The sequence below is a fragment of the Botrytis sinoallii genome (genome assembly GCF_014898435.1).
Source record: "Botrytis sinoallii strain Bc 23 chromosome Unknown BSIN_027, whole genome shotgun sequence".
Taxonomy (NCBI): domain Eukaryota; kingdom Fungi; phylum Ascomycota; class Leotiomycetes; order Helotiales; family Sclerotiniaceae; genus Botrytis; species Botrytis sinoallii.
Window position 1 is genome coordinate 709,168 of NW_024066054.1, and position 15,864 is coordinate 725,031.

General features: G+C 41.9%; 3 protein-coding genes across 3 annotated transcripts; 1 reads left to right on the plus strand and 2 right to left on the minus strand.

Annotated features, from left to right (window-relative positions):
* Window positions 1–2,678: 2,678 nt before the first annotated feature.
* EAF02_010840 (uncharacterized protein) lies at window positions 2,679–3,113 on the plus strand (the record flags this gene model as incomplete). The annotated part of the gene is made up of 1 exon (XM_038906888.1): window positions 2,679–3,113. The coding sequence occupies one exon, from the start codon at window positions 2,679–2,681 to the stop codon at window positions 3,111–3,113; it is 435 nt and encodes a 144-aa protein (XP_038753436.1).
* A 2,842-nt stretch (window positions 3,114–5,955) lies between these two features.
* On the minus strand, window positions 5,956–10,222 carry EAF02_010841 (uncharacterized protein; the record flags this gene model as incomplete). Its single annotated transcript, XM_038906889.1, has 11 exons — window positions 5,956–6,644; window positions 6,696–7,297; window positions 7,345–7,487; window positions 7,538–7,796; window positions 7,847–7,950; window positions 8,001–8,225; window positions 8,274–8,345; window positions 8,394–8,518; window positions 8,579–9,044; window positions 9,093–9,281; window positions 9,338–10,222. The coding sequence occupies 11 exons, from the start codon at window positions 10,220–10,222 to the stop codon at window positions 5,956–5,958; spliced, it is 3,759 nt and encodes a 1,252-aa protein (XP_038753437.1).
* A 2,982-nt stretch (window positions 10,223–13,204) lies between these two features.
* EAF02_010842 (uncharacterized protein) lies at window positions 13,205–14,457 on the minus strand (the record flags this gene model as incomplete). The annotated part of the gene is made up of 5 exons (XM_038906890.1): window positions 13,205–13,476; window positions 13,533–13,649; window positions 13,703–13,720; window positions 13,778–13,985; window positions 14,224–14,457. 5 exons carry the CDS (start codon window positions 14,455–14,457, stop codon window positions 13,205–13,207), a joined length of 849 nt encoding a protein of 282 aa, XP_038753438.1.
* Window positions 14,458–15,864: the final 1,407 nt, after the last annotated feature.

The window sequence follows — 15,864 nt, forward strand, 5'->3', positions numbered from 1 at the left end:
AGACAAGCTAGAACAAGCTTTATTCCTCCGATTACACCTCGGTCACAAGTTTGAGCAGTTAATGAAGAATAAAAGTGCGTGCTAGGGATAAGCATGTAAAACAGAAGGTCTAATCAAATTGACTTGACTTGACGGTGCAATAGAGATACCGGTAGCAGTGGAGAAACAGAGGTGAAATATATGATTTAGATGAAAGAAGAAACAAGATGGATTGACATCTGTCAGTCTAGGATGTTTAAATGGTTAATAAGTTCAAGGCTTTGAAGTCGTTGGAAGAGAGCCACCTGCGGTACGGGTTTTGCAAATTGTAGAGCATCCCCGTTACCTACCTAGACGGTTACTAGTTAGTGGGTTTTAGCAAAGGTACCAAGTAGCAAGTAGCAAGTAGCAAGCACTAGGCAGTATTTAAAACAAAACCATCTAGATTTACCGGTAGATTGTTTCGAAATCGAAAAATGATGATCAAGTAAAACTGGGGGAGAGGGAAAAAAGCATTGAAGGGCAAGCAGACAATTTACAAACAAGCTTCCAAACAAGCACCACCACTTTTTTCTTCCTTACCAGCTGAATCAATCGTGCAGCCAGTCGCCGATGTCAAGGGATGTTTGATGCAAACTCTATCCTTTAGTCAAGGATCCCCCTGGACGAGAGACCTCTGAGCGATCAATACCACCCCTAACCCCTCTTTTGGGGAGACTTCTTTTTATGTTTTGAATAGCAGGGGACTTGAAGGAAGGTGGATATCCGCACATTTTATACTGCAGAGGATTGGAGTCGAGGAGGATGATTAGTTAGAGAGAGTACGGGTAAAACTCTCAGCTGAATATAAAATGAAAATGCAAGTCAAAATGAAGAATGGATATATAAAAAAGGCAATACAGTAAAACCTCTCCATAAGGATCCCCCCTATAAGGATAACCTCTTTATAAGGATATATTTTTCGGTCCCCAAAATTTTCAGGGCTCAAAAAGGCCTATATCCTTAGAACCTCTTTATTAGGATATCCTTATATTTCTCGGTCCCAGGATCACGTGTATATCCTTATTGGACCAGTAGAATCATCAGGATTAGCTATCACATGATAAATATACTGGGGGTTTCAAGAGATTCAATTGAAACTCTAAAAATGTCACAGAAATAGCCCGATCGGGACTAATCGGAAGGAAATTACTACTATATCGGGATTAAGCGGGACCTCTATACAAGGATACCTCTATATATCCTTAAAAAAGACTACAAAAACCGGTATCCTTACAGAGAGGTTTTGCTGTAGATCTAAAAGATTTACCAACTAGAAACGCATTTACCGATGATAAGTAATCATTCAATCACTCATTCAATTATCCTTGAAAGAAATTGGAGAAATTACCTACCAGTCCTCCGGTTCAAGCCGGTAGGTATACTTCGTCGATAGCAACTATCCCCCAACGGTATTGCCGTCCTCGGAGAATAAGGAAATTGTAGGGAGATTTTGTGTTGTTATACATACCTTCAGTGCATAGGAAATACGAAAGAAACATTTGGTATACCGGTGGATAGGATATCCGACCTAGATTCCTCTTAATTCTCCCATGTGCAAAGTACAAACTGTTGAAAATGTGATTAAGTAAAGGGGCAGTGGAGCAAGCGGGGGTAGTTTGGTCAAAACGGTAAAACGACGTGCTATCAGTGCGATGATTACTTGGGGGCGTATTATGAAGCAAAGTTCCAAAGAACTATCTTATCGTGCGACGGTTAACCGTCAAAGACAGTCTCACTGTTGGATTTTTTTGAGGTATTTCACCTATCTAAGCGTGCGAATGTGAAAGTTCAACTGTTAAATGGTTGTATATATGTATGGCTGTATTTGTATATATATAGGTAAATAGATTTGTATATATATAGGTAAATAGATATATATATCCATACATGTACGTGTATATGTTTATGTGTATATATATGTATATATGTGCATATTCATTCATTATCCGGGGAGTGTCACTCTAAATGATACTTGCTCGAGGCCCCAGTCGTATCAAAAAGATCGACCATCAAAGCAGTTCTTGTTTGTTGTGTTCGCGGTGGTGGTTCTTGGATTGGATGCATTTCCATGCATAGCATGTGCAGCTGTGTGCAGGTATGTATGGGTCATTACTGGACCTTCTACATGGGTATCTCTACAAATGAAGTAGATCAGGTTATACTGCCGCGAGAGATCTACAGAGTCCCCTTTGACAGCTTTTCTTGGGAGATCTCGGAAAAGGGTCCGGCAATGTCGTAAGAAGTCATGGAAATATATTTGAACTCTAAATCATACGATCTGGAGATCTATGGATATATGGTATGGGTGTGAGTGAGTGTGAACACATGTATGTGTATGTGTATGAGTATGTGTGTATCTGGGTAGACATGTCTATCAATTGCTGTCTACACATAGTAAGGACGTACTGTATATCAAAGTACTTTGTAGTCAGACATTTCCAATAGCTTGACATCTCGAGAGGCGAGACATCGAACGATAAGTGGAATAACGGTCCCGTAATAACGGCATCTACCGCAAGTCACCTGCATTCTAGGTCATCGGCATTGAATCCAAATCCACTATTAATAATAACAATGAGGCTACATTCATCACACTCACCACACTCATGACATTGATGACATTCATGACATTCATCACCTAGGTACATTCATTGATAATGGATCAACCGCAATTTGTGGTCCAATTTGACCACAAACGGCTTACAAAGTATACCTATACCAAAGTCAGAAAACAAATTCAGACATTCATTTCCGCTCTTCGCCAGATCAAGCAAATGTATACCGGCACTACAGTCTCCAATCCATTCACAATACACGTTGGCACCACACCCTCTTCAAACCTAATCTATCCTGGCATGGCAATGGCATGCCATACCAGTGATACCACCCTCAATCTCCAATCTCAGATTTCCATTGAGATTTCCCGTTCTGCAAGATCCCGAGCCGCTCTACCTTACCATCCATCCATCCATCCATCCATCCATTCCTTGATCCAGCCCGGAACCTCTTTCCATCTCCCCTTCATTCCCGATTTCCCAAGATCAAACCCAAGTCTCTTTACTAACAAGGTTATTCCGATCGATGCATGCTAGCAACCACACCTATTGTCAAATAAAATACCCCCATCTACCAATCCCATTCTTCACAACCTCTTCACAACCACAATCTTCTCGAGCCCTTCTCCATCTCTGTGCCTCGTCGAAAAAGCACACAACATCCAGATCCACACGCATCTGTCAAATCAAATCAAATAATGCTTCCTAGGTATCTCGAGGTCTACGTATATCCTCCCAAACCCATCCACCTACCCCACCAGAACGCGACCCAAGCGTAACATCCCCCTCAAGGATAAAATATACAGAACGACTGGGGTTTCAAACTAACGCCTAATATTTCCCAATTCAATTGTGCAAACAAGATCTCACTGGACCATTTTTGGCGAATGTAGACGAACCCTGAGATTACATCTCTCCCGGCCTCCGGAATCGTCTTGGAAGGATGAGGCGTGAGGTAGTAGCCTCGAATCGATCGATGGTGATGCCGATGATGGAATCAAAGATGGATGGACGATGGCTCGCCCCACTGCTAAACCATGGGTTTGGAATTTGCTTTGTTTGATATATAAGACATTTTGTGCTAACGGCCGATTCAACTAGACGATGTATGCTATTAGTAGAGCATATTCCTTATTCTTTTGACGGCAGGAGAAGTCTCTAGAAGCTCTGCACGACAATGCATGTCGTCAGGTCAGGGGAACATCATCAGCTTCAGGAATGAAAACGCTAGTTTCAGCTCCTCCTCATCCTTTCTATGCACAAAGGTATACGCACTCGATCTACTCAATTGCTCTTAAAACGGTAACCTAATCCAAAGGCATGCTTACCAATAACCTTATCGGGACTGCTTTGCATGCACGCACCATATGCGTGAAGAATTGACGACCTGACAGACAAATTGGCCAGGGATTATGTCCGGATCTGTCAATTGAGCATACACACATTCTCCCCCAGCAGACCTCATCTCTTCTCCACCAGTGAACACACCTCCTCGTTTTCCCCTACCTCAATCCAATCCGTTTCGTCTCATCTCGTCTCACCCCCATCTCAAAGCCCTCTCCATCTCTATCCCCTTCCTCCATCCCGTTCCCTCTAAAGAAAAACAAGGTATAACAAGACCCCAGCACCCGGATACCTACCACCCCATACATAAACAATACATACATTATTGACGCATCCAAGATGTCATCAACCACACATCAACCCAAAATCATCCACATCATGACATTCCCATTTCTTGACCCCCAATCAAACTCCTTTTCTGCACCACTCACATGCCGCCGCATCCATTCTATTCCATTATATTCCTATACATTTGCATATAGCTAGTGCTACGTCCTGTACTGTACCACGCTGCATATGCGAGATCGAAATTACCATTCCTACAGGTAACAGAACCACCCATCTACCTCCCTACCGTCAATCTCCATACCCATCCCCATCTCCAAACCAATCACCCAACTCAACCCATCATCCCCATTCATCCATCCATCCATCTACCCATTCGCAAACATTTCCCGATCCATCCATCCCTTCTCCCTCTCTCCATCCAAGTCCCCCCAATCTTTCTCCTCTAACCGCCAATCACAATCACAACTACCAAGAAATTCCCCTCCCACCCCTGTCTTAAATCCGGACACTTGCATCTACCGTAGTAACTGTACTACTACCCTACTACTATCCCCTAGACTGCCGGCTTAGGACACCTTAAATAGTCCGTGCACAAGCTCAACCATCAATAATTCAATAAATGATAATATAATTAAAAGTCTTGATAATATATTCAAAACTTGAAATTTATTAGAAAAATAATTATAAAATGGATTTAAAAGATATTATTATAAACAGTTGATAATTATTATAAAAAACTCATATTTCGATGATGAGAATTCTCAAATTTCTGATGTTCTGATTGGTCAATAGAGCGAGGTGTCCTCTGTTGGCAGTCTAGGGGATACATCATCTCATCTAACCCATCTCCATCGTCTATCTCCATACGACACGACGAGACGAGACGACACAAATCTCTGACCACGGCGTTAAGTAGAAACTTGCTTTTTTCTGTCTTCTCCCACTCTAACCCTAACCCTTTAGCTTCGTCCCATGTCTCCCATGTTTATCTGAAATCCATATATCCCTCATACACAAAATCCATAATCCATAATCCATAATCCACAATCTCGCCATCCAAGTTCCAAGTTCCAAGTTTCAACTCACATTCCCTCGTTGAGGATAGGACCCGACTCCTGAGTCCTTCTGGTAAGTCTAACAATCTATCATGCATACCTACTTCATTAAAGATCCAGAATCCAGAATTCAATATGCAAATTCTATGACGCTCACAAACATACTAAAAAATAAACAATCAATCAACATCGCCACAAATCCAATACGCTGTGTGTAGAATCTTAGATGGATAGATAGATAGATAGATACATGTATAAATACCAATATGCTATCTGTGAACCACACTGCGAGTACCTAGATAGATGAATATCCAGTAGGGATTTTGAGATATACCTATCTGTCTGTGTAACTATCCACGCAAAGTATTATGAAGAAATATAGACAGGTTGAGGCCACAGCTGTAGCCGTAGCTGTATCTGTAGGTACCTATACCTAATAACCCACCCACTAAACCCATCAATGAGCCAGCGCACTCCATCCCCATCGCCAACCCTAACCCCTATCCACGACGCACTTTCCTGATTTATCTTTTGTAACGTGTATATTCTCAGCAGACCTCTATTCCCCCGTTCCTTTCCCTTTTATCATTATCTCCTTCTCTCTCTCCAACCCTGTCCTTCCCTGTCCTTCCCTGTCCTTCCTTTTCCATTCCTTCCTTTCCCACCCACCCATCCTCCCCCTCACCAATCATCTAATTATCAAAAAGTCCCGCCACCCCCTCCAAATCATCAATCTCACTCTTAACCTTCCTATTATCCTCAACCGGTCCCCTCATAAAAGCCTCTTGCATTTTGCTCCTCTCCTTCCTCACTACACTTGCACTCTTCGAGATCCTTCCCTGTTCACTAATACTAACCCCCTTCAAATCCTTCAACAAATCCAATATCAACGCCCGCTGAGTTCTCTGTTGAACACCCTGTACTGTCAACGCTTCAATACATTTATTTACTGCTTTTTCTTGAATACCAGGTAGACTGAGGAGGATTTGTTTAGGGGTATCTGTAACGGGTGCATAGTGAGCTAGAATCGATGCGATAAGAGAAGCGAGATCTTTTTGTAGTTCTACGAAATAGGGCTCATTTAGTGACGAAATGGCAGCTTTTAATACTTCGGTGCTGATGAATTCTCTGATCGATGAAGCGAGAGAAGAATCGTTGCCCGAGGAGAATTCGGGAACAATAGATCGGAAAACACGGAGGACAACTCCGCAACAACGGGTATCTCTCATGCGAATAGCGTGTGTCAAGAAAAGTAGAAGAGATTCTAAAATAGCTTGTGATGTCAAGCAAAACTTTCTCATGCTTGGATATGAATTCGCTTGATTTTGAATGAATGTCGAAGCTTCTTTGGCTGACCTCGGTGCGGGTGTGCTTCCGATATCTATCAAAGGGTTAGTCTTGGTAACATATGTGAAGATTTTTGGCAATTTACTTGGTCGTGCTGGATCGAGGAATCCAGCAATCATCATGACAGATGTATGTGTCAACTGTCGCAGAATGCTCTCTTCCTTCATTTCCTCGGTCAAAGTGTCTCCATCCGCAGGAACCACTTCCTTATGAGATAATCTCTCCCATTCAGAACTACATTTAGCGTCCATTTGAGCGAAGCAGGAAGCCAATATAGGAGGCACAAAATGAGATCGAACTTCTACTGGACAATCATCCACCATGAGTCGCACAACGTTCAACAAAGCAATAAGTTGATGCGAAGACAAGCAATGAGCATCTGCGAATAAAGCATTTGCGAGTGGTCCAGGAAGCTCGCTAAAGCCATAGAAATCAACATCCAAACGACTCATAGAATAAAGTATCGAGTAACAAGACTCTCTAACAGTACGAATTGAGCCTCGTATAGATGATGCAAGACCTTCCATGGTAGATTTGGTACCAGTAACCCTAGCATAGAAGTCATCTTTACTTCCAACCGATATTCCAGATTGCCAGAAGCGGTCTGTCAGAATTCGACTAACAATTGGTGCCATCTCTGGGGGAAGTTCATTCCAATTTGCAGGATTATGAAAGGCATGTGCATGACTATAAAAATTAGTAAGAAAATCGAAAAAAAGCAGTTCCACTCTTACCTCAAGTATCTTAAAAGAGTTGGCAATATAATTGGCAGCGCATCTCTCCATAAGGTGCAGGAAACCTTATAGGCGGGGTCTTCTTTCTCAAGCTTCTCGGTCGAGCAGCCTAGGAATGATTTTGTAGTTCTCAATGGCAGTGCCTGTACTCAGCTTAGTAATAGCCCCTTGAGTTCAACAGTATTGAACATACCTTTAATCTTTCTTCCATATCTTTCTGTATCGATTGAGCTTCCGAGTCAAGCTGATAAGTCGACCAATCCTGTATCTCATGAACTCGCCTTGTGACAAGGAAGTCTCTCACGCGATTCAACCCAAGTAGGTCACAGAACCCAGAGAACCCTTCGACCGCGTGATTCATTTCTGAATCTTGCCAACTTGCTTGCACAGGTGTTAGAAATCCGTGCAGCTTTTGTAAACGAATCTCTGGGTCAATTTTAGAGTTACGGTGGCTGCTAATATTAGTCCGATATCTCATATTTGGCTGTGAGGAGCAACATACATGATTGTGAATAAGAAAGTCTGATAAGATGTCTGGCGCTTCTTGTCGAGATTTCTGGTAGAAATAATTTCATCGACCTTTGCTTGGAGTTGATCATAGACGTCCTGCGAGCCTCGGTCAGTAAACACATCTCAATTAATTTGAAAGAACTCACCAATAGTTGATCAGGCATTTTTCCGGCTAGTCGTTGCAACTCATAAGCAGACTCTGCTTGTAGCTCTTTCACAGCTTCCGTATAAGCTGAGGCGTTTGGATACTCCATGGGTTGTGTCATCAAAATGTGTTCTAGCACTTTTAGCATGAAGCCCACTTTCTTATCTAAAGCCGTGGTTGAAAAGGCGACGGCAAGTTGTATAATTCTCTTTTGGATGATTGGATCCTAGTGACGAGGTTAGATAAGATCAAGAAAAGTGTAACTTCAACGGACCTCAAACTTGAGCTCCAGTAATCGTTGACACCAAGTTTCTAGATTGTCTTCTATACTTGTGCGCTCTTGTTCCTGCTGATAGTCAGTTGGATGTGTCAATCTTGTTGTGCGTGTAATTACATCTCGCTGAGGGTCAGAGCCATGGCCTGCTCTCCATTTCATATATCCCTTGAGTGCCGCTTCTACCACGGTGAAATTCTTATCAACTCGTAGTACTGCTATCGAGGTTTTGGAATAGTTTTCCACTAAGATTGGGTCAATTAAATGCTATTTAGAATCGGGGTGGGCGGGAGGAGGCAATCTACCAGAAAAGGGGGGGCACCCATCATAAAGGTGCTGCAAAGAGTTATCCACTTGGCTTAAAATATGATAGATGGCCTCTGATTGCTTCTGCCGAACGACAAGCTCTATGATTTGAGAGCAATATCGTCGATAGTTTCCTAGAAATGCATGTCTTTCAGGCTGTGTATCGATATCTTCCTGTAGAAATAGGTACTCTGGATCTTCGCAGTCATCTGGCATGTTCTCATATCGAATGAGGCGTGAACTAGAAAGTTCTAGAAGAGGAGCAATTAAAGGTGTTATAAAAGAAGACCCTCCAATGATTGGCGAGCGAAGCAATTTTGTCCAGGTAAGAATAATGGGTATCGAAACGACAAGGCTTTGACTTTGAGCAATAGCAAGAAAAAGATTCAAGAGGTTAGAAAGATCGCAAGATTCGGGTATAGCTGAAATTTTAGATTCTATGAAGACTCCGAGATTTGACATCATCTACACGAGGTCAGTATGAACGGGTTGGTTGTCAAAAGTGTGTCAAACCTCAGAAAACTTTTTAGCAAATAGATACTTTTCATCGTCAATATCATTTGCGTCTACCACAGACCATTGGAATAGATTTCGTAGTAGACCAACCACTTCGCTGGTATACATCGGGCATACAAGCTCTAAGAATTCTTCATCTGAAAAATGCACACGAGAATAAAGTGCGAATAGAGCTTGAACAGACGCCTAACAAAGGATATCAGTTCTAGAAGCTAGTTTCACAGGTACTGTTTTAAACTTACCAGTTGCACGGGTGTACTGGGCGCAGCGAGACATTTGCACATATATTGCACGCATTGAGCACTGGAGATGGCTTTTGGTACGGTCCAGGGTACCACGGATTTATAAACAGCCAGTATCTTCACTGCACAGCTCTGATACTGAGGACTCGAAATGTCCAGTTGAAGGCACTGGCCTAGCAATCCACCAATTCTTACAAGCCAACCTTCTTCTCCATGTCTCAAGACGGTACCTAGCTGTCGATTTGGGAATGCTTCTGATAGTACAACTGCAGGTGTGAAGATTTCGACACAAGCCTTGCTCAGAGCACCCTCGCGTAAGACCGTGACAGCGTCTTCGCCGTTGAAGACCTCATCGGAGAGGGTTTCGAGAACAAACAGAACAAATTCCTTATAAACCACAGTACCTGGAAGCTCCCATAGACCCACGAGAAGCCTATCCATATCAATCCACTCTGATCCCCAGCTCCTCTTCGCAATCTCTACCCAGAGTTGTGCTGTCTTGTTTCGCAGATATGAGGGGTCCTCTTGAGCCAAATTCTCTGAGAGTTGAATGACCCATTGCCGCAGCGCACTTGCTTGCCCTTCCGAATATGCTGCCCATTTATGTTTTATCGCATGCTCCAAAAGAGACAGTGCATAGTGGCGTACGACCGGTTCTTGCGATTTATCGGATGCTAGGGTAAACCCATGATAAGGAGCTTCGTCTTCGGCTTTGATATTCTCTAGGAAGCTCGAGGCTTGTTGGCGAGACTGGTTGGATGAATACGGAGCATGGACAAGTTTCAAGGCTTCGTGGATTTGTGACAATAATGCCGTGTTTCCATTGGCATGAGAACCTGATACCTCGTTGGTAGTTGTAGTGTGCCCATTAGTAGACCCGTTCATAGTGACCTATCACTGTATGGCGGAAGCTAGAAAGACAATAAAATCTTTGCAAACTCTTGAGATTTATTTCCCAATGATACCCGTCTTTATAGAATGAGTCTCGAATTATGTGGTCTAACCTAAATTTATGTGAGAGTTAGATGTTCAAAGAGCTTTATCGAATTGCTTCGCAAACGCTTAAGTGAAGTTTATGAGAATTACAATCAATAGAAAGTGAGAGTTTTGTGTCAGCGTAATTAAAGAAGGTACAGGAAGTCGGTATTGAATGAAATCCTCGTGTGCTGCGTTCATTCGAGAATATTGTACAGTAGAGAGAGGATTTGATACCGAAGATCTAAAGTAAGTAAACCAAAGCAATATCACTTGTACAGTGAATCCAGATGTAGCCTTCTTCCCTAGTTTTCAGCGGTTGCTGCAGCCTTGCGGACCCACTCAATCACATCAATTACATAATCATTATAAAGTCGGTGGTGCGGTAATGCATCAATTATCTAATCTCCGATCCGGGGTTGAATTCTCAACGTCAATTATATTACCTTGCCTCGAGCTTGCCCAGGCCCGTGGTACAAAATGACTAAAGGCATTGATATGATGAGGATCTCAAATCAAACTGGAATAAATACAACGACTACATCGAAAGTTTTATGTATCGTATGTATTGTGGTTCTATCGTTCTAATTAGCCATACTATTTTCCTAAGCTGCCTTCTTAGTCATATTTCCATTTCTTCCGCTGCTATGAGATCTAAAAGTTTGGGCCATCAGTTCGTCAACTGTATGTGGCAGTACGGTGGAAATGCCAGCGTATTTGGATCCGTAGTAGTTTGAACTCACTTCCTTTGGCGTTCTGCTCATTCATTCTTCTCTTAACTAGTGCCTTTCTGATAACCTTCCCCCTCTGCTGTTCTCGCAACTTTCATGGATTCTTTGCCTTCCTAACTTGATTAGTTCCTTTGTCGACAGATCACTTGTTCTGAAGTGCCTCTCGAGCAGTACTTGATCTGCATACACTTCCAATATTGTATGTTAATTATGACATCCTATATGCCCTCTTTCATTTGAGGTCTGTTTAAATGAATTTGAAATGAAATGGAATCTATGTATTTTCGTGAGCTAGGTAGAGGGTCCTGCTTATCACTCATTCCATTTATCTTCGTCCATCTGTTTGTTTGAGGAAACCGAAGCATCGGGGCTACCAAACACTCTTCGCGGGCAGGAAAACCACGGAGCGAACATATCACTTGTTCAAAGATTCACAAACTGGCACATGCTCTTATTTTGGTTTCGAACAGTATTTTCTTGCTTCCTGTTATATATGTTGTTTTGCGACGAGAGGGTAAGAAGTAGATTAAAGATCATCCTCGAACAACAAATCTCTGTTGCACAAGTCATTCTCGCGTACCCAGCTCTACTGCTCCTCAGTTTATTTGCCCTCTCTTCTTTGCAGTCTACCCCTAAAATAAAATGATTATTAGAAACAGAGAGACTCGAACTCCCATCACACATACTCACGGTAGGTCCGAACCACGAAAGCACTCAGAGGTGCCCCACATGCAGTCCGTCCACACTAAGAGACGAGTATTCTACCATTGAACTATGTTTCCAGTCGGTTAAAGCTATTTGATTAGCAAAGGAAGTTGTTTAGATATTTGACACAAGGTTGGAAAGTGAGATTAGAGAAGATGCTTGATCAGAATAAACTGCAGGAAAGATGAGGATTGCTATACAACATTACCTTGCTACAGTAGTACTCATGAACCTACCAAGTATGTAAATTTAACAGTCTCCCTTGTATTCGAGCTGGCTAGAAAATTACGGTCTATAGGTAGCTCTTGAGATCACACAATCTTTATAGATCATATTTACATGTTCAAAACTTCAAGTCCCTATTCACCCTATTTCTCTCAAGTCTTGATAAACACAAATGAAAAGTTCAGTCTTCATATATTCTACAATGTTTATCCTCAGTCGATCCAGTACATCAGCTAAAGTCTCATACCCTATTTCTCTCAAACTAGAGGCAGGTATTCCCCCCACGCATTCATTTCTCGCCTATTCCAAACTATCAATACACTCATCAGTCTCAAAAATCATAATACATAATGCTAAGCCAGCTGCGCCAAACGCACTGAGACTTTACAATGCACCACCCTTCCCTCTACTATACCCACATCTTCAAAATCTCACACATCACATCTCGCATTTCGAATCTCGAATCTCAACTCACCGCAACCAAACCCAAATTTATCCATACTAAGACCTGTGTAGCTTAGATCAAAACCAAGTATCCCTTCACTACCTATTAACATGAAGCGCTACCAACCTACAAAGATGAAAGGCGAGAAACAAAAGAAAGAAACAAGAGCAGCCTATCATGTAAACAGATGAACAACATACCAAACAAATCATCACAGATAACAACAATTACCATCCCATCCCATCCCATCTATTTTAACACAGCAATTCGATACATCCATCATTCAAACATTTAGATACTTCCTACCCACAAACAACCTCTCTATTCCAATATTTATAATGAAACATCAAAAACAAGTTGATCTGAATGTAGAGACTCAAGAGCGTGATAGGTGGTAGGAATGAGGAGGTATCTTGTATGAAATTGAAGAGGAATATGAGAAAGGAGAGGAAAATATAATGACAGGCAAACAGGGGTAGGGGAGAAAGGTATAAGGGAAGATCGATGTTGGAAATAAAGTGCAATAGGTTTTGGGGATGGTAGATTTGTAGTGAACTGAACTGTGTATTATAGAATGTTGAGTATGCGACTTTGTGTGTGTGGTGCCTATAATTTGACGGGTTTTCAGTGAGACTTGCACTATTTTCCCTAGATTTTTTAATGCTGTGCTTGAAGTATTATTAATTCATATCAATTATTGTGCAATTGTGAGTATCCATCGTTAATCCACCTCAAGAAGATTTTAGTATCCCTAAAATATCACACTCTGATCGTGCCTTGAGAATTCTATTCCTTAATCACATCCCCATTCTTCTCCATTTCACCTACCAGGAATCTCCACTCATCACTACTTACTTTGCTTACACTCAACCGTGCCAGCTTCAACATTTGCATATTATTCAATGCATTTCCCTTTTCTTCAAACCAAGCTTTGATTTCCTTGAGCGTGATAGGGGTTTTTAGTTTCTGGCGAAATTCGACGTGTACGACACTCCACTTGGGATCATCCGGTGACGATTTAGGATCGTAGTACGGGGCCGTAGGATTATGCGCTGAGACTATTCTTCTCATTAGTATGGTAATCGAAAGTATATGGTTGATGGGGATTCATTACGATCCGGAGAATGTTCTTCAACAATCTCCATGATTCCAACAATTGCAGGAACTTTGCATGATGAATGATAAAAGAAGGCCAAATCTCCCTTTTTCATCGCACGAAGATTGTTGCGTGCTAATTTATGTATAAGTGATGGTATTGTAAAACAGAGGGGCAAGGTGACACACCTGGATATGCTCGTATTCCTTTCAAAGCGTTAGTATTAATGTTTACATGTAATACATGTGTAAGGAATAACATACCATCCCAAGGCTCTGGTTCGGTTTTGGCTGCCAAATCATCGATGGAGAATTTAATATCATGACCCTTTTCGATACGTGATTCAGGTTCAGCTTTCATTAGCCAATATTGACGAGTTGATGAGGATTCGCCCGAGAGGATTTCTGTTGCAGTAGATTTGGTGCCATTTGGTAGAGACAGGTTGGTAGATTTTGTGGATTTGGTAGGACTCTAAAAATGGCCCAGAAATTAAACTCGAAAGCGCAAAGATAGAAAATGAAATTGTTAAAATGATTGAAAAGCATGAGATAAAATCACTACCAGTCGGTGTGAAGCATGATTTGTGAAGAGCACGTGCTTGTCCAAGAGGGTCCTCGTGAATCAAAATATGAAGCAGTAAATGCTAGGTCGGTATATAAGTCTCGGGAGACTATGAGAACATTGAACGTATGGAAAATAATCAACCTACAACAGTCGGTTTTGGTGCAGTAACTTCTCCATTAACATTTGCTTCTTTTTGAGAATCTCTATTTGCCGTCTCCTTTTTGATCTCCTTCTTGGTATTCGGTGCCGAGGAATACGAAGTTGATGAAGTCGTAGCCTTTTCGTTCAAGCTCTCAGTATTGTTTACTTTTTGTCGACTTGATCTCCGAGGCGCTACATGAACTTCATCTCCGACATCTTTGGCCTTTCTCTTGACCATCTCGTACCGTATGTACCGTGTGTTGTGTTTGATTAATGGTGTAGATAAGCTAATGAATGATTTGATGGGTCCATGGAAATAATATCACCAAAGCTTTCCAAGCTCCAATGCCTCTATATATTTATTTGAATGGAGCAACAAGGATTAAAACCTTCTCGGCGTTTCCCAAACTTCCTTAAGCGAAAGAAATGACGACCAAGAAGCCTCGTGCCTGCCGAAACTAAAATCAAAAGCTAATCCATTTTTATGTTGTGCCCCAGTTACACCATCTGCACTCCTCCCTTTTAATACCACCTACGAAAGTGTCTAAAGTGTAGGGAAACTCTAGGTGAGTAATGTTACGAGGTAGCTACCAGACACTTATTCAGATCCTGAGAAGGGGAATGTTTAGACACATGAGAATGAGAGTTAACTCAATAGTATTCACCTCGTACATTACACAAGAGACATCTTTTTCCTTTTCCATGGTGCCACTAGACGTTTGTTCTCGTTCCTCACCTGGACATTCATTAATCTGTGATTTAACGGACATTTATCCATCCATCCATCCATCCACACTGTTCTGGGCTTTTAAAGGCATCAGACCCTGTCTTATGCATGCTTGATAGACCATTGAGGCACTCTTCTCAAATAACCCTAGCAACATGAACGCCATTCTGTCAAAAGCATCTCTCCTTCCACAAAGCTTTCGTGCTTCCACCCAGCAACCTTCAACGGGATATTGAGTCTCTACAATCACCAACGACGGATAAGGATAGCCGGCTCCGAGGCAGATATCTAATGAATATCATATGCCCACCTGTCTGTCCACTGGTCAAATTACCAATCCCGTTTCTCACGCATCACATCCCAAACCCAAGAGGCATAATCTGGAAGGGGTATCATTGGTCTGTGTGTTTGTGTGAGTGATATGGTTAGTATCTCCATGATGTGAGGAGAATTGAAATGGGTCTAGAGAAGTAAAAGAAGGAACGAGTACCATACCAGCATATCCTTCAGAGACGGCATTTGTGACCCATCAATCTGATCTTTCCTGGATCGTCAGGTAAGGCAATGAATTATACAAAAGCTTATATCGGAAACGTGATTTCCAAATTGGCCCTGCACCTTTGAACAGTTAAATAAAACCCCCCTCCCCCTCTTTTTCTTCTGCTCCTGTTTTTTTCTCTCATCCTACTATTCTCTCCCTGGCATCATGATTCTGTCTTCTATTCCATCAGTCTTTTCTTCTTCTTTACAGCGACCAGGAATTTCACACCGCATCAGGAACAGGCACGACCGGGAATCAATCATACTAGTCCAACACACATACTTAACCAAGGAATCTTTAGGACGTTGCGAAGAGAGGTATTAACAGTAATAAGGATAATCTAGGTCTTGATGAAGGATCAGTCTATACGGTTTTTG